Source organism: Oryza glaberrima, chromosome 1 (genome assembly GCF_000147395.1).
Source record: "Oryza glaberrima chromosome 1, OglaRS2, whole genome shotgun sequence".
Lineage (NCBI taxonomy): Eukaryota > Viridiplantae > Streptophyta > Magnoliopsida > Poales > Poaceae > Oryza > Oryza glaberrima.
In genome coordinates this window covers 28,400,840-28,428,161 of record NC_068326.1, presented here as the reverse complement: position 1 = coordinate 28,428,161, position 27,322 = coordinate 28,400,840, and the positions used below count along the sequence as shown (strand labels likewise).

General features: G+C 46.6%; 4 protein-coding genes across 4 annotated transcripts; 3 read left to right on the top strand and 1 right to left on the bottom strand.

Annotated features, from left to right (window-relative positions):
- Positions 1-2,398: 2,398 nt before the first annotated feature.
- LOC127753256 (probable inorganic phosphate transporter 1-7) lies at positions 2,399-3,656 on the bottom strand. The gene is made up of 2 exons (XM_052278766.1): positions 3,609-3,656; positions 2,399-2,762 (listed from the first exon to the last, which is right to left on the bottom strand). Exons 1-2 carry the CDS (start codon positions 3,654-3,656, stop codon positions 2,454-2,456), a joined length of 357 nt encoding a protein of 118 aa, XP_052134726.1. The 3' UTR covers positions 2,399-2,453.
- LOC127754943 (lysM domain receptor-like kinase 3) lies at positions 3,566-9,443 on the top strand. Its single transcript, XM_052280585.1, has 11 exons — positions 3,566-4,378; positions 5,742-5,819; positions 6,085-6,384; positions 6,967-7,112; positions 7,192-7,281; positions 7,377-7,482; positions 7,760-7,911; positions 8,000-8,097; positions 8,182-8,332; positions 8,514-8,621; positions 8,726-9,443. Exons 1-11 carry the CDS (start codon positions 3,709-3,711, stop codon positions 8,888-8,890), a joined length of 2,064 nt encoding a protein of 687 aa, XP_052136545.1. The 5' UTR covers positions 3,566-3,708; the 3' UTR covers positions 8,891-9,443.
- Positions 9,444-17,212: 7,769 nt separating this feature from the next.
- Positions 17,213-19,805, top strand: LOC127760003 (uncharacterized). Its single transcript, XM_052284210.1, has one exon. The coding sequence runs from the start codon at positions 17,276-17,278 to the stop codon at positions 18,194-18,196; it is 921 nt and encodes a 306-aa protein (XP_052140170.1). The 5' UTR covers positions 17,213-17,275; the 3' UTR covers positions 18,197-19,805.
- Positions 19,806-20,316: 511 nt separating this feature from the next.
- On the top strand, positions 20,317-24,537 carry LOC127760002 (probable glutamate carboxypeptidase LAMP1). The gene is made up of 12 exons (XM_052284209.1): positions 20,317-21,551; positions 21,633-21,700; positions 21,950-22,031; positions 22,256-22,348; positions 22,427-22,582; positions 22,785-22,847; positions 22,956-23,043; positions 23,168-23,257; positions 23,343-23,431; positions 23,638-23,754; positions 23,846-23,986; positions 24,087-24,537. The coding sequence occupies exons 1-12, from the start codon at positions 20,493-20,495 to the stop codon at positions 24,267-24,269; spliced, it is 2,229 nt and encodes a 742-aa protein (XP_052140169.1). The 5' UTR covers positions 20,317-20,492; the 3' UTR covers positions 24,270-24,537.
- Positions 24,538-27,322: the final 2,785 nt, after the last annotated feature.

Below are 27,322 nucleotides of genomic sequence, written 5' to 3'. Positions count from 1 at the left end.
CCTGGAATCGTAGCAGTACGCAGAGAGATGGCAAGAGAAACCAAACAGTGGATGGAGCAGTAGCTCTCTCTCTCTTTCTCTCTCTCTCGGTGAACATCACTGAACAGTATGCAGCATATAATACGTGGGCCGTGGGGGATAGATAACTCACCGTCAAAGTGTCCGAATGAGGAGGAGGCAGCATTACAGTTGCTACCCTGTTACCCCCTCTTCTTTAATTTGGAACACTAACTAGCCGGCTAATGGAATCTTTGATCATCGGGAGCTTTTGGATTGCTAACCTTTTTCAAAGAGTGAAAATAGTGTATCAAAGACAAACGGAGGCTCGTTAATTGTGCGGTCCTGGGTTTGGCCCTGCTCCCATTGTTTTGTACGTGGATTGATCCACGCGCAGGGTAGATTTACAATTCCCACGTCGCTCCCCGAAGTTTCTTTGATCTTAGGAGTGGATATATTTACAGTGCCCGAGTTTACTTTTTTATATTTGTTATGATATATATTGATTAACTAATTAATCAAATACCTGTTTAATTCGCATTAGAAGATTATCATGAAAGACGATATTATACATGCCATAATTTGTTAGTAAGTTTTAAGTTTATTATATTATCGTAGCTTACTAGCCTATCTTCAGTTCTTACCAAATTTTATCACTGTTGTTAATTTGGTGCAATCGGACGATTGATCGATATGAAGGGAACTGTCAGAAACCAACATTTGTTGATAGATGTAACCGGGGGGATTTTCGATGTTGTGATAGTTGGATCCATCATCCAATGATCCAGTTTTAGTAATATAACCACACTTCCAGTAGTAATTTATCCAGAGATGCTACCCTAAGCCTTAGTTTTTTATTTTGAACACCAACACACGCCAATGTTGCTGTATCACAACTACTCCCTCCGTTTTAGGGCTGCTTTAAGTTTGTCTAAATTTATATATAAATATAATAATATTTATATTATTAAATTAGTTTTATTAAATTAATAATTAAATATATTTTTATAATAAAAATTTATCATGGGTTGAAAATATTACTTTTTTCTATAAACTTGGTCAAACTTAAAGCAGTTTGACTTTGACCAAACTTAAAATATCTTATAATTAACCTGAAACGAAGGGAATACATATTTCTTTTCACTGTTAAAAACACATTGTGGTGCATATCGTAAGGTTAATACGACGACAACGAACCATTACAAAATAAAATTTTGCGGAAAGAAAATTTACATTGGAAGCTCATTCATTTCGCTCCCCCTGATCAATGATCATCATTATGTTAAGCTTTTTACTTCTTCGGTCTGATATTAAATTTATTTATAGTTACTTCCATTTTTTAAAAAATAATTTTTTAAAGTAATCATTGTATCATGCTTTGTGAAAATAGGAAACAGTTGTATTAGAAGAAGATAAGATGAGAAATAGTTCTATTGAGATTTGATAAAGTACTTTTAGTTTTGTATTCATACGTGTAAAATAGATAAAAAGTAAAGAGTAAAATACATCAGCGGTCTTTAAACTTGTCATGAGGTTTCACTTAGGTCCACGAACTTGTAAAACGCACATCGAGATCCCTAAACTTGGTTTATTGTATCATCCCGGTCCAAAGCCTCGTTTGACCGTGATGTTGCCTACATGGCACGCCCTGTGAACGATGACATGTAATTTTTATTTATTTTTCTCCCTTCTCTATTTTTTTCCACTTTGCCTCCCTCCTCTCCCATCTGCCGCTGAGGGCCGGCGCCCACCTATCAGGGCCTTCTTCCACCTCTCCACCGCACGTGCGCACTCTCTGTCTCGCGAGTGGTGTGCACGCAATGACGTCGACGTCGTCTCGTGGTTGTGTTCTCGGAGTTTTGCCGTCTATTGACGCAACGCCGACCATTGCAGCGGCCGCGACGGCGATGATGGAGGTGGCTGCCAGGTCGTCGTCGTCGTTGTCATTGTCGATCTCGACTCGTCTTGCTTCGGGTTATTTCGCGGACACCGATGGCGTCGGCCGTGCGGCTTCCTCACCGGACAAAGGCGATGTCGAGAGGCCACTACAGGAAGACGAGTGATCGGACGACGGTGAGTTCATCGAGCTGGAATCCTTTTGATTATAGAGAGAGATGCGTTCTGTTTTGTTTTTTTTGGAGGAGATCATCAACAGAAAAAAGGAGCGAACCCGAGGATCCCTTGTGCCGAAACAGAATCAGCATGAACCCTAATGATCGTCCATTATATGACCCACCTGATGCTAAACTACATTGTTGTCAACAATTAATTGGCGGCCATTATTTCATCATACTGCCTCTAATTGTCACCGCCCTAAACCCTAAAAAGAAAAAAAAAGAGAAGAAAACATATGCTTCCAATGGATTCTAGAAAAAAGAGAACAAAAATCTCATAGTGGACTAACCGTGCATATGCATGGATCTTGCATACAGATGCTGGTGGAATTAACGGGTGGATCATGGCTGGCCGACCTCGTTCTCGCGTGACATCTCCTCGAGCGACTTGCCTTTGGGCTCGGGCACCAGGAAGGTGAGGAGGAAGCCGAGCAAGCTGCAGCCGGCGAGCGTGAACAGCGAGTTGCGGACGCCGATGCCTGGCGGGTAGCCGTGCGCCGCCGCCTTGGCCGGGTCAGGGCTCTGCGCCAGGTATAGGAACCTGAACGACCCGATGATCGCGCCCACCTTCCCCGACGCCGCCGATATCCCGTGGCTCGTCGCACGCAGCCTCGCTGGGTAGATCTCCGCCGGCACGATGAACGTCGCGAGCTTCGCACCACGTCGTCGTTGTCGTTGTCATCATCGAGGTCGAGAAGCCGCTGCAGGAAGAGGAGTGGTCGGGCGACGGTGAGTTCATCGAGCTGGAATGAGGGTTAGGCATCGTCGCCGTGACGAAGAAGACGACGGCGGGGTGTCTGGCATGGAGCTAGAGAGGAGGCCGCACGAGGTCACAAGAAGCGGGTGGCAGAGCTGCGGCGAGCGGAGCGGAGGCTGATGGAGAAGGAGATGGAGGCGCTGCTGTGGAGCTCGCGGTGCAGCGGCCGCCGGAGAAAAAAAATGAAGAAGGGAGAAAAAAAAGAAAACAAGGGAGAAAAAAAATAAAAAATTCAACGTCATCGTCCACGTGGCGTGTCAAAAAAAAGAAAACAAGGGAGAAAAAAAATAAAAAATTCAACGTCATCGTCCACGTGGCGTGTCACGTAGGCAAGACTACGGTCAAACGAGACTTTGGACCGGAGTGATACAATAAACCACGTTTAGATATCCTAATGTGCGTTTTACAAGTTTGTGGACCTAAGTGAAACCTTACGATAATTTTAAGGACCGCTGATGTATTTTACTCGAAAGTAAATTTATTTTGAAACAGAGATAGCACTCAACAAGTTGAGGAGGCGTAAACCATTATCCGTTACCACCTCCCAGACCGACGGAAGCAAAAACGGGCGGATTATTGATGCGTGCAAGGGCAATATGGGCATAACACACAAGGAATGAAGGAGACAGTGATCTACTAGTAGTCCAGTACCATGGCCGTGCGTGCGGTGCGGGCTTTGCTCGCTAATTAACCCCGTCGTCTTACTAAAAGCGCCGTCCCCCAGAGTGTGCTCCAGTGACCCGACCACGCGAAGCATCCAGCTCGCTGCTCGCCACTGCCACCTCCATGCCCCACCACCACCACCTCGCCACCTCGAGCCCAGAACCCTAGCCCCCCTCAATGCCGCCTCCCCGCCGCCGCCCGCCCGCGCCCGGGCTTCTCATCCTCCTCATCTTCCTGGCGCTCGCCTCCCCCGGCGAAGTCGCCGGTGATGACGCCGCCCCCGGCAATGTCACCGCCTCGGCGCCGCTCCCCTGCTCCGAGCTCTCGCGCGTCTGCACGGCGTTCGTCGCGTTCCCGGCGGCCGGCGAGGCCGCGAACGCCTCCGTGCTGGAGTCCATGTTCGACGCCGCGCCGGGGGACATCACGGCCGACGCGGCCGCCAGCCCCGGGTACGCGTTCGTCCGCAAGAACTGCTCCTGCCTCGCCTCCCGCACATACCTCGCCAATACGACCTACACTGTCCCCTCCGCCGCCGCCGGGGCGACGGCGAACGCCACGGCGGCCGACGTGGCTGCCGCGGCGTACGCGGGGCTAGCCGTGCCGCCGCCGGGCGGACCGGCTCTGCGGCCGCCGCGCCCCGGCGCCGTGGTGGCTCTCCACCTGCTCTGTGGCTGCTCATCCGGCCCCTGGAACTATCTCCTCAGCTACGTCGGCGTCGACGGAGACACGGTGGAATCGCTATCAAGTCGGTTCGGGGCCAGCATGGACGCCATCGAGGCCGCCAATGGCATGGCCGGCCCTGATCCTATAACCACGGGAAAGGTGTACTACATCCCACTCAACTCAGGTGAACAAATGTTTAGCGATCATTCACTCCGGCAATTTGATCAATCAAACTTCCCTATTTACACACGGTATACTGCATTTTTCTTTTTGGCTGAACCAAGAATTTACCATTTATTTCATGAACATGGTGAAATTAATTGGTCTAATAATTTATAGATGCAGCGTTATTTAATGAGGGAGGAACAGAGATGCTTGCCCATTACATAGTAATCAGCTATATTGAACTGGATTTAACAGTTCATTTCTTGCTTGAGATCACCTCAGATAGGAAGGAGCATGTGTTGGAGTGTATAAAGTGAATTGCCCGCTTTTCCCTATCAGCTTAGGCTTTTAGGTGCAACTGGCTGGTGCATGCAACTTAATATGGTATCAGAGCCGGAGGTCTCGAGTTCGAATCCTGGCTGGCGCGCAATTAAATAAAATAATTGCAGCCCACTCCAATATTCCACGCTTGAGACTTGAGGGGGTCTCGCGTGAGGGGGAGTGTTGGAGTGTATAAAGTGAATTGCCCGCCTTTCCCTATCAGCTTAGGCTTTTAGGTGCAACTGGCTGGTGCATGCAACTTAATAGCATGAACACAATCTGAAACACGTAAAGTGCTCATTACCATTTAGTTCAGCCTAAACAAATCTCTGAAAATTGTTACCACCATGGAGTTGTGAGGTCCATATGATTGCCTGTAGAGACTATACTGAATGGAGTAAAATAACAATCTGAAACACGTAAAGTGCTCATTACCATTTAGTTCAGCCTAAACAAATCTCTGAAAATTGTTACCACCATGGAGTTGTGAGGTCCATATGATTGCCTGTAGAGACTATACTGAATGGAGTAAAATAATCCCTTCATTCCTAGACTGGTTGGTGGCATCTGATGATGTGCTGCTACAGACAAATTTGGCACAAACAAGGAGGCACATTGTGATATCGAATGATTGTACTCGAAACACATGCCATGCTTCTAAGTTTTACTAAGAATTTAACCAAATTGTGTTGTCACCAAACATAAGGTACTATCTGTTTGATGTATTTAATAGAATGAGACCCTAAGTTACAGGCAAGGACCACAATACGTTTAATATTTGGCAATATTGGCCTTTTTGGTTAGCTAGGTGCTTCATCTTATTTTCTTATTTTGCATTTTTGCGGGTTAACCTTGTTCAATGTTATCATTCATATCTGTATAGCACTCCCTTTTTGGTACAAATACAATGATATTATTCCACTTTGTTCTTTTATGATGTTTTATTTTGTTATTTTGGATACCTCTCTTCTAGCTTGTAAGGTTTCTTTTGGGCATAGTTCTTGCTTTTACCTTTTTTTTTTTTTTTTGGCTTCATTCCTGTAAAACTATGTCATGTGCAGTTCCTGGACAACCATATCCCGTGATGTCTCCTTCCTCTCCTACTCCTGCGCCAGCACCTGCACAAAATACATTCTCAGGTATGGAGGTACCTGTTAGAGTTGATGCACTTTGTTTTCTAGGTTTTTTTTTTGGCAGCTATATGATATTCTGAGAACACTTAATGCTAATAGTTGTATAACATGCTACCACATTGTTGGCACTTCATTCTGAGGATCCTGTCCTATTGTTTTCTTCAAGTATTAATGTTGAAATATTTTGGTTTTGTTAGGTTGGGTAGCCTACAATTGAGATGTTCCTTTTTATGATAAACTAACAGTGTATTTTTCTGAATTACATCGGCAGATGTATCAGAACATCATTCCACAAAATTCCCTTATGGATGGGTTATTGGCAGCATGGGAGTTGCACTTGCTTTGATTGCTATTGCTCTCCTTGCACTTGTTCTGTGCAAGCTCTCCCAATACAATCCCCAAGCTCCAAATAACCAGGGAAAGAGCCCAGACCAGTCTATATCATACAAGTTTCAACTTCTTAAGAGTGGTAGTTTTTGTTATGGTTCTGGAAGATACTTATGCTGCCAATTTGGAAATGTGAAACAATCAAGAACGGATGGCAGTGATCATCATATGAATACCCCAAAAGGTTAGTTCATCTCCTTTTAACCATCATTGTGCTGCATAACATGTTTTTTTTGTATATATATGATGGGAATAATTCCTGGCCACTGCATCTGCACAGCACGGCAATGCAGTGGTGAATGGGTTTTGCTGAGTTCATTTTGCGTGGATATTAATATAGGAGTGGCCTGATGAATCTAGTGCCTTATATAGGCATATTAAAGATCGAAATGTTGTCATATGCATATCCCTTAGGGGTTTTGTTTTTTCAAAATGTTATATTGTCATTGCATATGACACTCATGTCAGCATCGCTTAGTTGCTTTTCCTGCAATGATTTAAGCAGGAATACGATCTGTTCAAATTTTTGTATGAGTTCAAGTAGCACCAAACACATCTGATGATCTGAACTTCTATACTGAAGTACATTGTCCAAATAATATCAAAGAAAACAAAACGTCAAGATACAAATTCACAACTAAACAACTTCATGATTTCTTAGTGTGACAAGCCATTTCTAGCAGCCTAGAACGCTCTGCTTTGATTTGTTCTAATTTTCTTTCGTTCCTCTCACATACAAGCTGTTCTCAATTTTCCTCTCATGCAGGTGTTGTAGTGGACGTGTTTGATAGGGAGAAGCCCATTGTGTTTACCTATCAAGAAATACTTGCATCAACCGATTCATTTTCTGATGCAAATCTTCTGGGTCATGGTACATACGGCTCTGTTTATTATGGTGTTCTTCGAGACCAGGTATGTGATCTGAGCTGACCATATCCATGCAAAACTGTTGTGATTTTCCCTTGCCAATAACAAATATGTTTTTTCATAGGAGGTCGCTATAAAGAGAATGACAGCAACTAAAACTAAAGAGTTTATAGTGGAGATGAAAGTTCTTTGTAAGGTCCATCATGCCAGTCTGGTATGCCATTTTACAGTTGTGTAAATCCTTCTAATAGATTATGTCTTATATCCTGTTTATTGAATTTCATTTGTGTTACCCATGATTTGTCAAAGGTAGAGTTGATTGGCTATGCAGCAAGCAAGGATGAACTATACCTGATTTACGAGTACTCTCAAAAAGGTTCACTCAAGAATCACCTTCATGATCCTCAAAGCAAAGGTATACCATCATTTAGGACTTGTACGAGTGATTTACTAATTGGTTTCTGTTTAACTTGGGTAATCTCGCCATGTAATGTTTCCACTTCCAGCAGTTTTGATATTGTATTTGTTGAGTAGGTACCAATCAAAAGCAACCCTTATGTACAAGTTCTAAAATATTGCTGCTTGAGAACATTTCTTGATTGCTGCTAACTCAAGTTTTGTTAACTTTTCTTTTCTGAACACACATACATTTTCTATCGGTATTGATTGATTTTGTGTTGTTTCTTTTTCAGGTTACACATCATTGTCTTGGATCTACAGGGTCCAAATTGCTCTTGATGCGGCTAGAGGACTTGAATACATTCATGAGCATACAAAGGATCATTATGTTCACAGGGACATCAAATCGAGTAACATCTTGCTCGATGAATCCTTCAGAGCAAAGGTTAATTGATTTGAAATTTGTTTACTGATTTGTTTTCTCCTGGCACCATTTAGAACAGCTTGTTTACCTGCATTTTCTGTCTCCGTAGATTTCAGATTTTGGTCTTGCAAAACTGGTAGTGAAGTCAACTGATGCAGAGGCTTCTGTCACAAAAGTTGTGGGTACATTTGGTTACTTGGCCCCTGAGTGAGTACATTTTCTGGTAGCTCAGTATGGATTTGGAAAAGAAAAATATCTAGCTCAATCCTGACATTTCATTTATTCCTGTAGATACTTGCGCGATGGCCTGGCAACTACGAAAAATGATGTTTATGCTTTTGGAGTAGTACTTTTTGAGTTAATATCTGGAAAGGAGGCAATTACAAGGACTGATGGATTGAACGAAGGATCAAACTCAGAAAGGCGTTCCTTGGCATCAGTTGTAAGTTTTCTAGGTTCAGCATAAGCAATTGAACATATATGCCCATTATAACTTACGGGCTTAGAATTATTTTGCCATCCCAAGTTGCAGTGTTTTTCACTGGCTTTATTGAAGTTTTAGTATATTTTACTTGCTATTTTGACTCCAAAAGTTTTGAACTAATTTAGTTTTAACAATGCAGATGTTGAGTGCACTAAAGAATTGTCGTAACTCAATGTATATGGGGAGCCTGAAAGCCTGCATTGACCCTAATCTAATGGACCTGTATCCACATGACTGTGTATACAAGGTATGCACAATAAAATCTGTTGGTGCTTGATGATCAACATCTCCTGCACATTTCACATACCTTTGCTTCAAAGCTAAATCTCACTCTAAATTCCTCTTATAAAGATGGCCATGCTAGCGAAACAGTGCGTGGAGGAAGATCCTGTTCTTCGGCCAGACATGAAGCAGGCAGTAATCACGCTATCGCAAATACTGCTGTCGTCGATCGAGTGGGAAGCGACGCTAGCTGGGAACAGCCAAGTGTTCAGTGGTCTTGTGGCTGGGAGGTGATCCTGTAAGATTGGCCTGGTTGCTACGGTGCTATCCCATGCGCTCTTCGGTGATCTCCTTCCCTGCTCCACTAGAGGCGTTTTCCCCTGTAACCTTCTCCTGCATTTTGCTGGTTTCTTGCCCAGTTGAGCAGTTTTCTGCATCTTCTTTTCAAAGTATCTACCACAGTGCAATATATTTCTTGGTGGGTGATATGTAACCATGTATGTATACCAAATGTGCCTTGCAAGTTCTAATGCAATGATCTTGCACCATTTCATCGTCTCTTTGCTTCGATCTCCTGTGATGCATCAGTGTAGTTCTCTTTGAAGTTTGAAGCTTAGATCGAAAGGCTTGTTGAGTTCACTGAAAAAAAAAACACATTTGTTGCTAATGCCAAAATTTTGACACCTTAAATTGGTAGTTCTGCGAGTAGAATTTTTATAATTACCAAATGTTGGTAGCTAGAGAAATGGGAACCAGGGTCTTGTTCCTCCAAGGGCCTGTTGCACCGTGGGCTTGCAGGATCGTCTTCACACAAACATAATTCATTACCTATCAGAAAACCACTAAGGTGGTAGGTGATGTGTGGCGTAAGGTGGGAACCCAAGGCTTGGTTCATCCTGGGCCCTGGGATCCCGGCGCCTAACGCCACACAAGGTTTATATCTTCAAGATATCAAGAAGAGTGCGGAAACCTACAAGATCCACGTCTTAACATCGACACTCCCTCTGAGGCCATGTCCATCATGAAATCCTTCATCAACGATGTTTTCGAGAAGCTTATCAGAAATAACACGACATCTCGTCAAGCAGCATGGGAGCATGTGCAGACCCGAGGGTACCTGCAGGGCCCGAACACGGATCCAACGCCAAGCACGAACCGCGCCTCGAGATTGCAGACTGCCTGCATTCTCAGGGCATGAGTCTGGCCATGATATTATTACCATGTCAAAAGGCGAGCCTAATTGCACATGTCACTTGGGTTTGACTTGGAGACCACATCGGTGGTGCTCGCTGCCCTGAGCTTGGTGGAGATCTCCCAGCCGGCTATGCAGGGTAGCGGGCCCAGCGAGCAATGACATTAAACCACAGCAAAGCGGTACCCAAATAATTACAATTCGAGATTACAACTCAGATACATGCAAGAAGGAGGTGGCAAGGTATGAAGTGATCAAGCTAGTTGTGTCACCCGAAGGAATAGGGCTAGAACAACGCGCCATGCACCAGCGAGCAACACTTGGTATGGCTGCATGGTGTTATGAAGGGCGGACAATCCCCTACGCCCTCATCTAGGTCCACTAGGCCCGACTTCACGATAAGTGACGCTAGAAGCTCGTTCCAGCTGTCCTGGGCCCCATGCTCAGCTTCCTGGGGCACAAGCATAGGCTCGGTCAGTAGCAATGAGTACATTCAGACTAATGTGACAGGAGGGACAATGACAAGACTAGACATAGACATAACCCTATGCAAAATGTAATGGCGCAGGCTCCCCTTCGAAGTATAAGAGGAGTTATGCAACTTAGGTGGTGTTTGGTTTGAGGGACTAATCCATAGGTCCCTTCAAATAAGTCATTTTTTTAGTCTCTAAACTACCAAACGGGAGGGACTTAAAAGAGACTAAAACAGCATAGGCCAATAAGTCGCTGGGGGAGGAGCTTATACGGTCTAAAAACCTATAGCAGAGCGCATTAACCCTATCCTGTCACTCCCACTTCACTCGGTCTCTCTCTCTTACACTTCACTATCTCTCTCTTGTACTACTCGCTCCCCCCATCCGGCGCAAGTGCCGCCACCGACGCCACCGAGCGAAGGCTCCCTCGGCCGCCGCGCGCGAGCTCACGCGGCCGCCGCCTCTGCCGTGAGCGCGGCCGCCGCCTCCGCCACGCGCAAGCTCCCGCGGCCACCGCCTCCGCGAGCTCCCGAGGCCGCCGTCGCCGCCGCGCGCGACCTCACGCGGCCGCCGCCTCCGCCGTGAGCGCGGCTGCCGCCTCTGCCGCCGCCGCTCGTAGCCCTTCAGCCATGGCAGGCCATGACGACGACATGTTTGATTTTTTTCTCCCAATCACAAGCACATCACGAAGCCGCCTCCGTTGACGCCGCCGAGTACAGATTCAGCCAAGCTTCCTCAGGCTATGGCGGATCTGGTGCGGGCTACCATTTTCTAGGGAGGAGATCGGCGGGCCTGGATCTGAACTCCCAAGCAGAAGACTTCCCCGATTTCGGCTCCTACCAGCAGATCTTGCAAGAAGATGGTGGAGGAATACCTCCACTCTTCCAAGCCACCAGATCCGACGTCGCCCCGTCGCGCCATCCAGTACCTGGTTCCAGGGGCGGCAGAAGAGGTGGAAGAAGCCGAGGTCGAGGCCGCGGAAGGGATGGCACCATTGGCGCCGCCGCCGGCAATCGGATGAGGGGATTCGTTCCCCCTGGCCGTGGGGGCTCCATGTCCAATGGTGCGGGTGTCATGGGCCATGGGAGCTCCATGTCCCACAGTGCGGGTGTCAGCGGCCGTGGGAGCTCCATGTCCCACGGTGCTACGGGGTATGGGGGCTTCGGTGGAGGAGGATGGGATGCTGGGACGTCCTCTGCCCCAACCGCAGCTGCCGAAGAGGAGGACAACGACGTTGAGGACGATGACGAAGACGACAACGATGGTCAGCGCACGGTAATCATCCAAACCAGAGTATTCATTGGTTTTTCATTTACTTTGATGAGCTTTTGTTACATGCATTGATCTGGTGAAATGTTACACATACAATCCTGTTGACATGCTATATGAATGGTTGTATATTTTAGACTTGGATATGTGATCTTGTATATTTTAGATGCATTATACTTTTCTCTGGCTTTGTTAGGACAGAATATGGTAATCTATGTATTAATAAATTTTTATTTAGGATAAAACTCCTTATGACAAGGCTTGTTGGACAGAAGAAAATACTTTTATGTTGTGTGTAGTAGCCTGTGAGAAAATAAGGAATGGAAATTGTCCCCAAGGAGGATGGACAACTAGGGGATATAAGAACTTGAAGGAAAAATTCTTCCTAAGCTAAAATGAGGCATTCAACCAAACAGGCTTTGTTAGAAATGTTCTATCTCGTGGACTCAGGGTACCCAAACAGGCCGGGTTATCTTGCACCATATAAGGGAATAACTTATCACTTTCAGGAATACAACGAAGGCATAATGCTCCAAAATAGGAAGGAATACTTTAATTACTGCCATTCTTCGTGTCGAAATGTGATAGAGAGGTCCTTTGGAGTGTTGAAAAATAAAGGGTGAATAGGCAGTTTAGTCCTTCAACTTTTGCTTAGGGCTCGAATTAGTCCTTGATGTTTTATAATGTCCAAACAAGACCCTAAAGATTATCATGCGGCTTAATATAGTCCTTAGACCCACTTAAAACGCCACATGGATATGCCACGTCATTCGTGCATGCAAGATAACATTTAAATGTCCACACTTAAAACGCCACATGGATATGCCACGTCATTCGTGCATGCAAGATAACATTTAAATGTCCATTTTAACCTTCAATTTTCTATCAAATAAAGAAAAGAAAAACAAGAAAAAGCAATCATAAACAAAGAAAAATGTCAATTTTTTTATCTATCAATGCTACATATTTTTGCCAATGGTCAAAAGCTTTTTTTTTTGTGTGTTTTCTCAATAGTTTTTCTTTATTTCCTATGAAAACATAAGGGTGTAAAGGACATTTAAATATTAAATTTGCATGCATAGATGATGTGGCATGTACACATGGCATGTTTAGAGGGTCTAAGGACTATATTGAATCACACAATGAACTTAAGGTACTTGTTTGGACAATACGAAATGTCAGGGACTAAATTGATCCTTAAGCGAAAGTTCAAGGATCATGTTGGGTATTCACCCAAAAATAAATGGAGGATTTTGTTCCACTTACCAAGCTATCCACAGCAAAAACAGAGTAAGACAATATGCGCTTGCCTAGCATTGCATAATTTCATTAGAGATAGTAAACTAGCCGACTGTGAATTCGACATGTGTGACCAAGATGAAAGCTATGTTCCATTGTCTGAGCAAAGTCCTCAATCAAATGATCCAACCAGCTCTTTGGATAGTCAAGTGATGAATCAATTTCGGGACACGGTTGCCAATGGACTGTGGAGTTTAAAAAATATGTAGTCTCCTGTTTTATTCATCTTATGGACTTTGGAACATATAACTTGTAATAACTGATATGTATGCGGGAATTTGCATTTTCATGTACTGTACTTTTCATTGTGTATGCTATATGTCTGCATATGGTGGTGCTGTCAAACTGTGCTTGATGGCCTGAAACTGTGTTGAATTTTAACTCTGTATTGTGAACAAATCTTCTTGTACTTTGTAATCTCTACTGTGAATCTGTTTGCCATGCCGCAAGATGGTCTTGGTTGATCTGTGGCTGCATGAGGGGATGTTTTGTGCAATGCATGTTCATTAAAAAGTACCTATGAATACCTACTAGACAGCTCAATTAATGTGGTTTTAGTCCTATTTAGTCCCTTCAACCAAACAGGCTAGGACTAAAAAGGACTAATGTTTTAGTCCTGAGACTAATCTTTAGTCCTAGGACTAATGTATCCAAACACCCCCTTAGCAAGGGGTTGGAAGATTAGAAAAGGAAAAAGGGCATCTAATCTAGAGTTGGTCGCTTAATACGTTTCACATCTCCCAAAACACAGGAGTAGGGCCTTACGCACCCGTGTGGCCCAAACATGTATACTTGCATTGTGTTCTTGATTTTTGTCATCTTCTTGCGCGAGCTCAATTCGTCGGGGCCTCCTACCCCGCGCGTGCTCGCGGGGAGATTAAGTCGCACGAGGATCGGCAGTACATGTAGGCGGTGTAGGCACTGAGATCGTGGACGGGCATGAATCGGACGTGGATGGAGATGGGGACAGTGAGGATGACGGGGAAGGGGAGGAGGAGGAGGAGAGGAGGTGGTGCATGAGCGGGTGCACAGTAGTGAAGGCGGAGGCGGCGGAAGCATCGATGGAAGACGAGTTGCAGCGGCGCAAGCGGATGGACGAGACGAAGAGTGGGGACGGCAGGAAGGGAAGGCGGTCTTGAGCGGGCGGAGAGGCGAGGAGGAGGAGTAGTAGCCGAGTGTGGAGGAGGCGGCCTCGAGCTCGCGGTGGCGTGGGCGGTGCGTGGTGGCCACCGCCGGCGAGGCAGTGGAGACGGAGATGGAGATGGAGGGGAGCTTGAAGAGGAGCAGGAAGAGGAGGTAGGCTCCCCCGGCGGCGAGCAGAGGATAGAGAGAAGAGGGAGGAGTGAGGATGACATGTGGGGCCCACCATTTTTTATTATTTTGTGTGTGAAACTGACATGTGGGTCCCATGGGTTTTATTATTTTTCCGGATCGAATTGCCACGTAAGCGCCACATCAGTGCCACATCGGATGAAGACCGAGCCAAATTAGCCACGTAGGCGTCACGTCAGCCAAAATCGTTATCTCCACCTAAATATTCCCAGAGTCCCTAAAAATATCCTCTTCAATCCCCCCTTTGAGTCAACATACCCATCCTTTAGAGTTTATCAATATACCACCAATTCCGTTCCTAGAATAATTCCCATCCACATATACTTCCAAATCCAGTTCTATACTCTCACAAATATTACCACTTTGAAATCTCGTTCATTTAAATTATCCATTCAAGATTACAAAATCTACCATTTAGCTTGGGCCAATATTTCCCCAATTGACCCGACTCTCTATTATATCCCATTAACCATTTTTATCTTTAGGGTTAAACCAGTATAATTCCCTTTCCATTGGAATTTATTTTGGATCATCCCCTATCTAAACCTATCTCTGAAAACCTTTGTCTCCTTTTAATCCATCCAAAATATTCTGTGGTCAAGTTCCTATTTTGATCCATCCACCAATTTGATTCCTATGACTTGATCACATTCTTGGCACAAGAATAATATTATCACAAATATTTGAATGATTGCTCTTGTGCTAAGAAACTTATTTGCAATCCCTTCTATTCAAAGTCCAACTTCCTTTAGCCACAATAATTCACTGAGAATCCATATCACATATTTTGGAGGCTAAAATCTTAGTTTTTACCTCCATCTATTTTTGCCACCATCCCAAATTTATCCAAAGTTAGAAGTTAAATTATTGCCTTTCCTTTCCGTTTGATTTTTAAATCTTTCGTGACAAGTTTTACATTTGGTCCTTATTTGAATTCTATTTAAATTGGAGCATCTTTATTTTTATCCTTTTCAAAATTTATATCTCAAAATAAATATATTTGATTTTATTTTAAAAATATTGTAAACTCATTTTTGCTTTTAAAAATATTCCTCTTATAAAGTTCAAAAGACCCTCAAGCGTTTCTCTTTTAAATTTTATCTCCTTTAAAATTTATTTAACCCTCCATTCAAAATTCCTTAGATTCAATTCTTTCACTAAGATTAAAAAAATCCACATCCATCTATCCTTTAGTTTCCATCTCCTTTAAATTCCATTCAAAATCCTCTATACAAAATTATCAAAACTTCCTATTTATTTTGGGCCAATTTCCCTTTCTTTTGGCCCATTCCCCTTTTCTTTTCCTCCCTCCTTCTTGGGCTGCCGACCCAACTGAGCCGAAGCCCAGCCGAGCCGGCCCACAGCCTAGCCGCCTCTCTCCTCCTCCTCCCAGTGCGCGTGTTGCGCACGGCGCACGCCGCCGCAAACTCTTTTCCGTCGTTGCTAAGAAATCGGCGCCGTGCTCCTCTTCTCTTCGCTGCCGTCGCATGCCTTAGTCGCTCTCCTTCTCTCCAAACCGACCTCCGCGACCTATAAATAGAAAACGAGGTCGCCCCTCTCCTTCTCCACAATGGAGCTTTCCCTTTTTCTCTCTCTACTCCCATGTCCGGCCATCACTACCGTCGGTCGATCTCCCTCACCGAAGCTTCGCAAGCCAAACCCTTGCGCCACCAACTCCGCCTTTCCCAGGTGATTCCATTTTTCCCCTTTCCCCTCTCCCTCCACCTTGGGATAAGCCGCCACCACCACCTTCTCTTATCGCCGGAACTGAGCTCTTGTTGCCGCCGTTCCGGTCATCCCTCTCTCTTCCTCCGCCTTCCACCACCCTCTCTGGGTGCGCGTTGCTCGGGAACACCATCTCCTACCGGCGTTCCCACCTCCCGGCCACCGGAGAGCCGGCGCCCCGCTCGCCCTCTTCTCTCCCTCCTCTCGGATCAAAGAAGCAGAGAAGAAGAAGAGGTAGAAGAGACATATGACAAGCGGGCCCCACTGTACAGTAATCCCTTTTCTTTTATTTGAGTTATTTCAAATTCCAAACTTTAGGCACCCATATCTCTCCAACCACAAATCCAATTCCAGTGAACCTTTGATCTAAGTTCATCTTCAAACCCTCCCTTTTGATACCAAATTTCCTATTTAAAATTTTGTTTAAATACCCTTTTAATTTAAACCTATTTGATTTATCTTAAATCCCTTTAATTTTAAATTTTCTTATTTTATTTAAAACCATTTTTAAATTAAATTATCTTTAAATATCTTTATATATCCTTTCTTTATTTATTTAATTACCTTTTCTTTATTTCCTTTAAATATCCTTTCTTTAAATATCTTTAAATATCCTTTCTTTAGTTTGGATCTTTTCACCTTTTAACAGTAGTATAATTAGCTTGTATGAACAAACCTGTGTAAATAATCGAAAGCTGTTCTGTACATCAATCTGTGCGTGATTGAAATCCTGGACGATCACGAGTGGATTTTTGGGGCATCAAGCCTAAATTGGGTGTCCCCAAGTCGTCCAGTCCGATTTTCATCCCTTGACTGCAAAACCGGGTACGACACATCCCTCAACTTACGAAAACCGGGCAAACGAGGTCCTTCGGCGGTTTTGAAGGCGGTTTTGGCTGATGTGGCGCCTACGTGGCTTTTTTGACTAGGTCTTCACCCCACGTGGCATTGACGTGGCGCTTACGTGGCAATTATATCCCAGTAAAATAATAAAAAACGTGGCCCCACATGTCAGCTGCACAAAAAATAATTTTAAAATGGTGGGGCCCATGTGGGCCCCACATGTCAGCCTCACTTCTCTTTCCTTCCCTCTCCCTTCTCTCTTCTCTTCCCTTTCCCCTCTCTCTCTCCTTCTGGGCAGCGGACGGTGCGTGTGGGCGACGGAGCAGGCGAGCTCCGGCGGCTGCGGCGAGCGTGGTCGGTGCTGCCCCCCGACCGGAGCGCCGCGAACAGCGCGGCGTAGGCGCGCGGGTGACCGAAGAAGCGCATGCGCCGGGCAGTCGGAGTCGGCGAGCGCCGCGACGTCGGAATCAGCCGGCGGCGGGAGGATGTTGGAGAGCGCGAGGATGTGGGACCTCGCCGTCTCCCACCAGGACGGGGTAGGGTCAGATGCGGACGCCGCCGACGAGTTCGAGGGGGCGAGGCTACCCCGGTGGCGAGTTAGGGGTGCCGGCGGAGAAGACAGAGACGGGGGCGGCGGCATCCTCCGCTTGCGCCCTAGGGCCCCGCGCGCCGCCGACACCCTCCTCGATGCCGCCGCCGCTAGAGCTAGCGCCGTGTAGACCCGAGCGCCGCCGCCGCCATGCTCCCGCGTCGGCGCTGCTAGTCACGGCCGCTTGCGTCCTTGCGTCCTCGGAGGCGAAGGTTTGCACGGGCGCGTCCATGTGCCTCCCCCCATTGCCACCGCCGCCCAAGGCCATGCTGCCCGTCGTCTTCGTCGACGGCGACCAGACCGTCGACCTTGCAACCGTCACCGTCCCGCCTCCTTCTCCTCTCGCCTGCCGGCTTCGCTCGTCGCTGGTGGGGTGCATCTCTGTGACGGGCGCCGGCTCCCGCGCCCGCGCCTTCTCCTTCTCCTCCTCCGCCCACTCGATCCAGTTGCCTCCGTCCTCCATCACCGCCGCCGCCGACGCCCCCATCCTCCGTGCGGCGGGGGCCAGCACGGGTCAGGGGGACCGCGCGGTGCCGGCGATGTCCTCCTCATCGTCGTTCCCTCCGGCATCATCCTCCCCCTTGGCATCGCCCTCCGCTCTTGGCTTCGCGGTGGTGCCATCACCGCCGCCAGGCTGGTTCCGGCGGATCGCGGAACGGCCGCCTCCACTCTCCTGCCATGCTGACCGAGGTGTCAACGAGGATCAGGCGCCGCCCGACCTACTTCGCCCCTCGGACCCGCCCCGCCGTTGCCCGCTCCGGCTGCCGCTCCACCTCGCCGTCGCCCGCTTCGGCCGCCGCCTATGCCGCTCCGCCGGCTTGGAGAGCGAGATAAGAGGGAGGGAGAGGATAGAGAGGGATAGAGAAAAGGGAGAATGATGTGTGGGTCTTCATGGGCCCACCATTTTTTATTATTTGTGTCTGTGACTGACATGTGGATCCCACGGGTTTTTTTAGGGTGTGTATGGTTGGAGGGATATCCCTAGATGGGAGATGGCGATCCAGTTTTTGAGTGTGTTTGGTTGGTGGGCGAAGGTGGATAGGACGGCCTAGAGAGGGAATATTCCACGAAGATGCTGGATGAGTGTATCCGACCAAATTGGCCGGATGAGGATATCCACCTTTGCTAATCTTGATCATTAGTTCTTGATTAGCAATAATTAAATTATATTATTGTTAATTAGTAATTAACTTGTCAAAATTAGATATAATTACTCTATTTTATTGTTAATTAGTATAAATTATGGCTATATTAATGATAATTAACATATTTCATTATTAATTAATATGTTGTTTTCATTCAATCCATTCTCATTCACCCAACCAAACAAAAAACTGGACCACCATATCCCTCAAAATATGGATGGCCATATCCTATCCAGTCTTGACCACGAACCCAACACACCCTTAATCTAGTAGCCACGTCAATGACACGTTAGACAAAAACTAATTAAAAGGAGCCACGTAGGCACCACCTCAGCAAAAATCGGACACAATACTGCCGAGGGATCTAATCTAAACAGTTTTGTAAGTTGGGGGGCCCGTCGTACCTGGTTTTGCAACCAAGGGACGAAAATCGGACTGGGCGACAAATAGAGGGATCCAAAGTGAACTTATTCCTTTGATTTGGGCTAGAAACCAAACAAGCCGTAAATCTGCTTTAGCCGAAGGTAGGCCATGCAACGAAAACATTTTAAGGCCTTTGAGCCCAGCAACATTTTGATGCATGCATGTTCTCCTCGTTTTATTCGAGTTGGGATATTTGGAATTTTGGATAGGCCTTGGACCGTTGGAAGATATCAACCGGACCCGAAAGTCCAAAGCTTTGGCTGTCTCGTTGATTTCTGGGTGCACTGATTGCCCAAATCACCTCGATTGAAGTCGACGCCGTTGTCGTCGCGGTGCCATTCCGGCCGGTGAGTATTTTCCAAAGGAGCAGGTGATGCGGTGTAATTGGTGATGATGTTGCGTTTTCTCGTTTCAACTCCGAAAAGCAAAGGGTACGAATTTCCTGCCAAAAAAATCCTCATGAATTGCTACGCTCTGAACTGGGCCGTGGCGCATTATTGATGTGGGGCATCTGCTAATTCGTGGTGGTTCCGTGCCGTTGTCCGGTTCCACCTACGACCAATCTTTGACAAGGACCTGAATGAATCTTGTTGTCGATTCCCAGTATCCGAATTGGTTCACCCTTTCGACAACGATGTGCTCCATGATGCCTTTGGGTGCAGAAAAAACTCAGCAAAGCGCATCTTATGTTTGGTTCATGCGACGAACCAAACACAATTTCAAATCCTCTGAAGTCTGAACAAAATACACATTTTCAATTTAATTACTGTATCAAAATTTTGTATTATCCAAAGTACGAGTAGTGCTCTATATCAGAGAAGCCACGTCCAGAAGCCTCTTCCTAACAAGAGCGCAAGACCAACCACCAAACGTTCTAGAAACTAACCCGCACTACAGCACTACAGATTATGCTTTAAGATACTACTACCTCTATTTTTCTTAATAGATGACGCCGTTGACTTTTTATTACACGTTTGACCATTCGTCTTATTCAAAAAATTTACGTAATTATAATTTATTTTGTTGTGAGTTGTTTTATCACTTAAAGTACTTTAAGCATAATTTATATCTATACGTTTAGATAAAATTTTTTGAATAAGATGAATGATCAAACATATGTTCAAAAGTCAACGGCGCCATCTATTAAAAAACAGAGGGAGTATATTAAAAATATGGTTTGCATTTCAACGTGTCATAATCCGTAACTTCGTTTATTAGAGAGACAATCCGTAACTTCGTTTATTAGAGAGACAAGTACTACTTTTCGCTCGCGGAGTTGGAACGTTGCTCACGAGCTAATATTTTTTAGAGGAAAAACTCGTGGGCATCAACAAAAGTGAGCTGATGGCTGACGCTCATAATCAGCCTTGATATTTTTCCACACTTATTATAAGCGTTTAATTATTGAAGCCGAACGAAGCATTGCGCGGCAACTTGCAAGTTGCAACGTGTGCGAGCACCGCGCGCTGCGGTGCGATGCGAACGACCCAATTAAATCGAGACGATACAACCTCTTGGGCTCTTGGCGCTGACAAAGTGACGTTGCTTGCAACCGCAAACTACGACGCCTCTCCAAACTCCACCCAAGCCACTGCGCCCATCACCCATGTCTCGCCACGGCAAGCCACAGCAGCGGCAGCCGCTGATCCTCCCCGATGCTGCGCCCATGGGAGGCGGCGACGGCGGGCGCGGTGATGCGGCCACGAGGAGGCGCAGGTTCGTCGCCTTCCTGGCCATCTCCGTGGCCCTGGTCGCCTCCTACCACCACCTCGCGCCGGCCCCCGCGTCGCGCTACCACGCGCTCTTCCTCTCACTCGGCAACAACGACACCGCCGCCGCGCACCTCCGCGCGCTCACCCTCCGGCCCCACGTCGCCGGGACGGAGGCCAACGCCGTCGCCGCCGAGTACGTCCGCGCCGCGCTCTCCTCCTTCTCATTCCCCACCCGCGTCACGCCCTACTCCGTGCTGCTCTCCTACCCCATCCACCGCTCCCTCTCCCTCTCCGTGCCTGGCCGCGCGGCCGCCTTCAATTTCGCTCTGGTCCAGGAGACCTACCCCGGGGACCCCTACTCCGAGGCGGCGGCGGAGGTCATCCCCACGTACTTCGCCTACTCCGCCTCCGGCTCCGTCGCCGCCGAGGTCGTGTACGCCAACTACGGCAACACCAAGGACTACGAGTACCTCGCCTCCCGCGGCGTGGACGTCGCCGGGAAGGTCGCGCTCGTGCGCTACGGAAACCTGCACTGCGAGGACATGGTGCGGAACGCCCGTGCCGCGGGCGCCGCCGCCGCGATCGTCTACACCGACGCCAAGGACTTTGGCGGCGCAGGAGCGAAGGGGAAGCGGAAGTGGTTCCCCGACGCGCGCTGGCTGCCGCCGACCGGCGTGCAGGTGGGGACCCTGTACTACGGGAACGGCGACCCGACCACGCCGCTGTGGCCGTCCTGCGCAGCCGGGGAGGACTGCGAGCGGCTGAGCCAGGGGGAGCTCGACGGGAGCGCCGCGATGCCCAGCATCCCAGCGCTGCCGGTGTCGGCGAGGGACGGGGAGACGATCCTCAAGGCGATGGGCGGCGACGCGGCGCCGACGGAGTGGCAGGGCGGCGAGGGCGCGCCCATGTACCGCCTCGGACCCGGTCCTGCTGTGCTGAATCTCACGTACATTGTGAGTGGATCTTAGTGTTCTAGTTGAGTCATTATCCAAGAAAACTCATCGACTCATCGTTGTTTCTGTGGTGAACTGCAGGGAAATGACACCTTAGCAACCATCGAAAATGTCTTTGCCGTGATCGAGGGAAAAGAAGAGCCTGATAGGTAATCTCTCGCTCGAACAAGTGAATGGCATTCCTGATTGTCTTTTTCTGCATACGTATAGAATTCAGTTGCACGTGGACACGTGGTATCACTGTTTATCAGGCTTTGACTTAGTGCCCTGCCCTGCATATTGTTCTGAGTTTAGATCAAAGTCCTCATTTTTCATCCCACAGGAGACGATTAGATTTCTAGAAATTTTGTAAAGCCAAGGCAAAGCTAATAAGGATAAATTTGCCCGTTTGTGAACAGATATGTGATCATAGGGAACCATCGTGATGCCTGGACATTCGGAGCAGTTGATCCCAACAGTGGAACAGCAGCTATGCTCGAGGTAATCAATTCAGTTTAGAGGAGCAAATTATACAGATATGTCATCTTTCATCAGACATTTGGAGACATGAATATTTCATCCTTTCCCTTTCTAGTTAGCCTTTGTCTCATTTTCCAAACAACAAATTTAAGTGCATATTCTTTTTGTTGATGATAAAAGGCATCTATAATTTCTGAATGCCAAGAGTTGATGATATAATGTTAGCATCACACCTATATATATAGATCGCAGAAAGGCTGTCCAAGCTTGAGAAGAAGGGATGGAGGCCTAGACGAACAATCATTGTGTGTAGTTGGGATGCAGAAGAGTTTGCTCTGGTATGTCCTTGATCACTTGTTCTGAATTGCTTCTTTATCAGAAGGTTGTGTATTGATGCGGCACACTCAATGTCTCAGATAGGGTCTACTGAATGGGTCGAGGACAACATGGATATGCTGGCTTCAAGAGCTATTGCTTATTTGAATGTGGATATAACAGTGTTTGGCCCTGGAGGTTTTAGGCCCCGGGCAACCCCTCAACTTGATCAGTTGATCAAAGAAGCAAGTAAAATGGTATTTAAGCTTTACTCCGTCTTTCCTTTTTTACAAATTGGACAGCCAGATTTTGTTTTTTGATTAAGAAGTATAACTAAGACCGTCATTTTGAAAAGAGAGGGAGGGAGGGAAATTTTCTTTGAACAGGGCCAATATCAAAGTATATAGCAGTCTTACAAAGGCACAAAAATCATTTCATTTTCCACCCTCTCTTTTGAAGGTGCAAGATCCTGATGATCCATCGCAGACATTGTATGACACTATGATTCGCCACCATCCTCCGGTGCGTACATTGTACAGTGGTGAAATGGCTTTATAATCCTGTTATGTGCAATCTTAGATCTGGAATAAAATTATCTTTGTGCTGAAAGTGATAAAGTTTTCTTTTCAGATTGATAGAGTGGCTGGAGCAGGAACAGATTTTGCAGCTTTTCTACAATATATTGGAGTACCTTCACTTGACATGTCTTACGGAACAAGTAATGATTATATATTGGAGATGTTGATCTTGATAACTCCTAATTTTTTTTATTACTTCACCATTGTTTGCAGTCTCTGCTGCTGTCACTCCTTTAGCATCTACTAATATTATTGCTCTTGCAGTGGAAGATTACCCTGTTTACCACTCACTGTACGATGATTATGTTTGGATGGAGAGATTCGGAGATCCGTTGTTTCACAGACATGTTGCATGTACTGAACTAGTTGTTGTTCAAAGGTTTTTCATCTCATTGCAAACACTGACAGATTCATTTATTTTGCTTGCATAATCATGCAGTGGCAAGTGTATGGGGTCTGATTGCTTTGAGGCTTGCAGATGATGAGATCTTACCCCTCAATTATGTCTCTTACGCATCAGAACTGGAGGTAACTTTCCTTCTTTTCTTCAATTGAGATGACCAATTTAGGACACAAGACAAAGCCTCGATTCATTTTATAAATAAAAACAGAACATAATTGTGACACACTTTTCGCTGATGGGTAAATGTTAGGTTATGAAATTACCAGAGTTGGTGGAACAATCTGCAGCAAATGCTTAACATATGAATTACCTGCCACATTTTTTATCGCAGAAATGCACAAAACTTGTGGAAGGTGGGTGTACAGGATGTCCTGTCAGTTTCGCTCCTTTACACAAGTCAATTGACCAGCTTAGAAAAGCAGCCAACAAAATTCACAAAGAAAAGATGGTAACGCCTTCCGTTTTCAGTGAAACAGAAGTGTATGGCGCGCAAAATTGCTCCAACATTCCAATGAAAACATCTCATTTCTGCCTTGCAGATGCTACAAGCAGAAAACTGGAGCCTAAAAACGAGAGCGTACACAGTAAAAGTCAGAGATATCAACGACCGGTTAATGATGGCGGAGCGAGGCTTCATCAACCGGGAAGGGCTCGACGGTAGGCCGTGGTACAAACATATGGTGAGTATCATCAGTTCTGCAGTTTGGTATGCCGTTCTGATCCAAATTTGATGCTGACAAAGTGATAACCTATGTCCAATCATTTTTTTTCTTTTGACAGATATACGCATCGTCTGACCAAGACGACTGGGGCACCAAGGCATTCCCTGGTATCGTGTCGGCCATCGACAAGGCAAATAAGCTCAACACAACCGAATCTTGGCAGCTCCTGCAGCATGAAATTTACAGGGCTGCAAGGGCTGTGTCCAAGGCTTCAGCTGTCCTTGATGGTAGACTAACATGAGAGTACATAAATTAAGATCACTACACGATTTCATTTTGTGCAGTTTAAAGTACCAGATACCAGCTCTACACGTAGTTTTGTGCAGTTTAAAGTACCAGATACCAGCTCGACACGTAGTTACGATGATATGATATAGTTACACAAGTACCTGTGAAGATACTGAAGAACTATCTTCAGTTAGTATCATAATTATTGATGTTAATGAATTGTGGAGATCTTTTACGGTGGTTGAGAGGTATCCCAGGGACCTCCTAAACCAATTAATATCCACCATTGATTCCTAAAGGGTAATTTAGGATTATGAAATAATATTAACAAGGATAGCTTAGTAATTGTCCAATCCCCATCCGCTGGCTGACGTTGTCGTTTCAATGAGATTGTTTTTTTTCACGATATTAGCGTGACCTCAATCTCTCTATGTCTAACCCTAACTTTAAATCCCAAGTGAAAGAACGGACCAGGAGCAGGGGCAGCACGCAAGGTGGCTGCGATCGGCAGGCACGTACGGTTGCGTTCGGCAGCGACGACCGGCGGGCATGTACGATGGTTGCGACCGACGGCTGGATGCTTGCTGCTGCTGATGGTTCCTAAATGCTGAAGCATTATTTCATTTTTGTTAAGCATTGATTGGCTCGAAAGCTGTTGAATGGAATTGAAAAGTTTGGTCATTGATTTCTTGCGAAATTGATGCATCTAATTGCTAGCCTGATCGAACAAGATATTCTGTGGTTAATCGCTGATCATTTAATTAAGCAGATCAAGCACGTTTATGCAAAGCCGGCAGGTTCACTCGACATCACCGGCAGCCGCTTTTACCTCGAGGTCATGGACGGCACACTCTGAAGGCCAACCTATCCGAGAAGTCCGAACATCAACTTATGTAGCCGGCGTCCCGGCGAGGAACCGGCGGGAGGAGCAGCCAGCGGTGGCATCAGGACGTGCACGGCATTTGGAACGGATCGGGAGTTTTGAGCGGATCGTAAAGAGATGAATATTGAAAAGATAACGCATTTATCTTTAACCACACAAATCAACTATAGAAGTTAATTACCATTTTAACCTTCCACCTCTCATACCTGGCCCATCCTTTTACTACTTTGCTCCTGTACCTTTTATCTTAGTGCGTTGGATTATAGGTGATCAAGGGTTCTAATTAATTCCAAGCACACAAGAAACTCTCTTGTGGATTACCCTGCGTGATTCTCTAGGGTACTACGAATAATTTGTTTGAGAGTTTTTTTTTTTCAGATGGGTTAACCCAAATTCTGTTGAATAAAACCGGAAGCATAATTGTTTAAGAGTTGAGTGACCGTCTCCATTTCGCTGTCGTAGTGTACCACAACAAATTGACCAGTACGATAGTATCTCTTTTTTTTAATTATCTCGATAAGGCTTGGAATCTTGCAGCTTATTGGAATGGTGCCAGACGAGTATATCCTGCGTCACCTCCATGGCCACACAAGGACACGGATCAAGCAGTTTTTATTGATTGATTCCTCGTGAATCTGCTTGGCCGATAGATCTGCTGTAGGTAGCGTCGGTCGCAGCAGTTGGTTCGTTGGTCACACCTATCGATCTGGGTCGGAATAGTAAATTCAAGCACTGAAAACTTTAGTGTGTGTTTTATGACGCTGAAAACTTGTGTTCTCTGTTTGGCCCTGTTTAGTTACGAGATGAAAAGTTTTGGCGTGTCACGTCAGATATACGGACATAAAATTAAAGTATTAAACATAGTCTAATAACAAAACAAATTATAGATTCCGCCTGTACACTGCGAGACGAATTTACTAAGCCTAATTAATTCATCATTAGCAAATGTTTACTGTGGCACCATATTGTCAAATTATGGCGCAATTAGACTTAAAAGATTCGTCTCGCAATTTACAAGCAATCTATATAATTAGTTTTTTTTATCTATATTTATACTCCATGGATGTGTCTAAACATTCTGTCGGTGATATGGGCCCGGGAGTATCGGGTTTAGAGGGAGGAGGCTGCCCCCGATGCCACGTGGCCCTCCCCCGAGGGGAGTCAGGCCCGAGGTGGGGTGGCGGCCACTCCTTCCCCAAAGACTAGTCGGAGGAGGCTGCCCCCCGATGCCACGTGGCCCTTCCCCAAGGGGAATCAGGCCCGAGGTAGGACGGCGGCCACTCCTTCCCAGAGACTGGATGGAGGAGGCTACCCCCCGATGCCACGTGGCCCTCCCCCGAGGGGGGTCGGGCCCGAGGTAGGGCGGCGGCCACTCCCTGGCCGAGACTAGAGGGAGAAGGCCGCCCCAGGCGCCACGTGGCTCCCCCCCCCCCCCCCGAGGTCGGGCGGCGGCCACCCCCTCCCGTGACTAGGGGTCGGGCTCCCCCGACCCCCTCTCTAGGTCACCACGTACGGTGGGTTAGGTGTCCGCCTCCAGGTGCCCACCTGCCCACATTTATGGCGTCCTGAGCGGTCGCGCCACGCCGCATTTAATGCAGCGTGCAGTGCACTCAACCGGTCTGTGACTGGTCGAATGACCGATGAGACTGGCTAGTGTGCCTGTCCGCTGCTCGTGTGTCAGGCGGCGTGCAGCTTGACATGTCCCATCAAATAATGATGGTGAGAGTTTCTCATCCTCTTATCCCAGCCGGAGTCGGTCCTCCCGCTCTGGTCAGAGTAAGGCTCCCGTTTCCCGGTGTAATAGGAGCCCAGAAGTCTTCACCCATTAAATGGTGATTGACAGGTGCACCCCCGTGTCAGGCGGCAAGATTTGACAGGCCCCATCATCAAGACGACGTGTGCTTGGCTTCCCAAGTCAAGAGACAAGACATGCATTTAATGCAAAGATTATAATACTTCTCCACCGGAGCTAGGTTAGGTTGTTGGGCCCATGTGGTAACCCCTTGAGGTATAAAAGGAGGTCCAGGCCTAGTGGTGGAGAGGGGGACTTCGGGGTGAACTGGGGCTTGGGTCTCGCAACCCCAAGCACTTGTTCTACATTCAATCAACCATGCACAGGAGTAGAGTATTACGCTTCTCAGTGGCCCGAACCTGTATAAACCTCTTTTGTCTCATCGTCTGGG

What these genes read in the sequence shown, in the direction of transcription:
- LOC127760003 (XM_052284210.1), top strand. Translation starts at nt 17,276, where the DNA reads ATGCGGACGCCGCCGACGAGTTCGAGGGGGCGAGGCTACCCCGGTGGC.
- LOC127753256 (XM_052278766.1), bottom strand. Translation starts at nt 3,656, where the DNA reads ATGGAGGTGGCAGTGGCGAGCAGCGAGCTGGATGCTTCGCGTGGTCGG. An exon ending in TGGATGCTTCGCGTGGTCGG is followed by an intron (nt 2,763 to 3,608) that starts GTCACTGGAGCA and finishes CGTGGTGCGAAG; the next exon opens with CTCGCGACGTTCATCGTGCC.
- LOC127760002 (XM_052284209.1), top strand. Translation starts at nt 20,493, where the DNA reads ATGTCTCGCCACGGCAAGCCACAGCAGCGGCAGCCGCTGATCCTCCCC. An exon ending in TGCTGAATCTCACGTACATT is followed by an intron (nt 21,552 to 21,632) that starts GTGAGTGGATCT and finishes GGTGAACTGCAG; the next exon opens with GGAAATGACACCTTAGCAAC. An exon ending in GTTTCACAGACATGTTGCAT is followed by an intron (nt 23,258 to 23,342) that starts GTACTGAACTAG and finishes ATAATCATGCAG; the next exon opens with TGGCAAGTGTATGGGGTCTG.
- LOC127754943 (XM_052280585.1), top strand. Translation starts at nt 3,709, where the DNA reads ATGCCGCCTCCCCGCCGCCGCCCGCCCGCGCCCGGGCTTCTCATCCTC. An exon ending in ATGAATCCTTCAGAGCAAAG is followed by an intron (nt 7,912 to 7,999) that starts GTTAATTGATTT and finishes CTGTCTCCGTAG; the next exon opens with ATTTCAGATTTTGGTCTTGC. An exon ending in TTTGGTTACTTGGCCCCTGA is followed by an intron (nt 8,098 to 8,181) that starts GTGAGTACATTT and finishes TTATTCCTGTAG; the next exon opens with ATACTTGCGCGATGGCCTGG.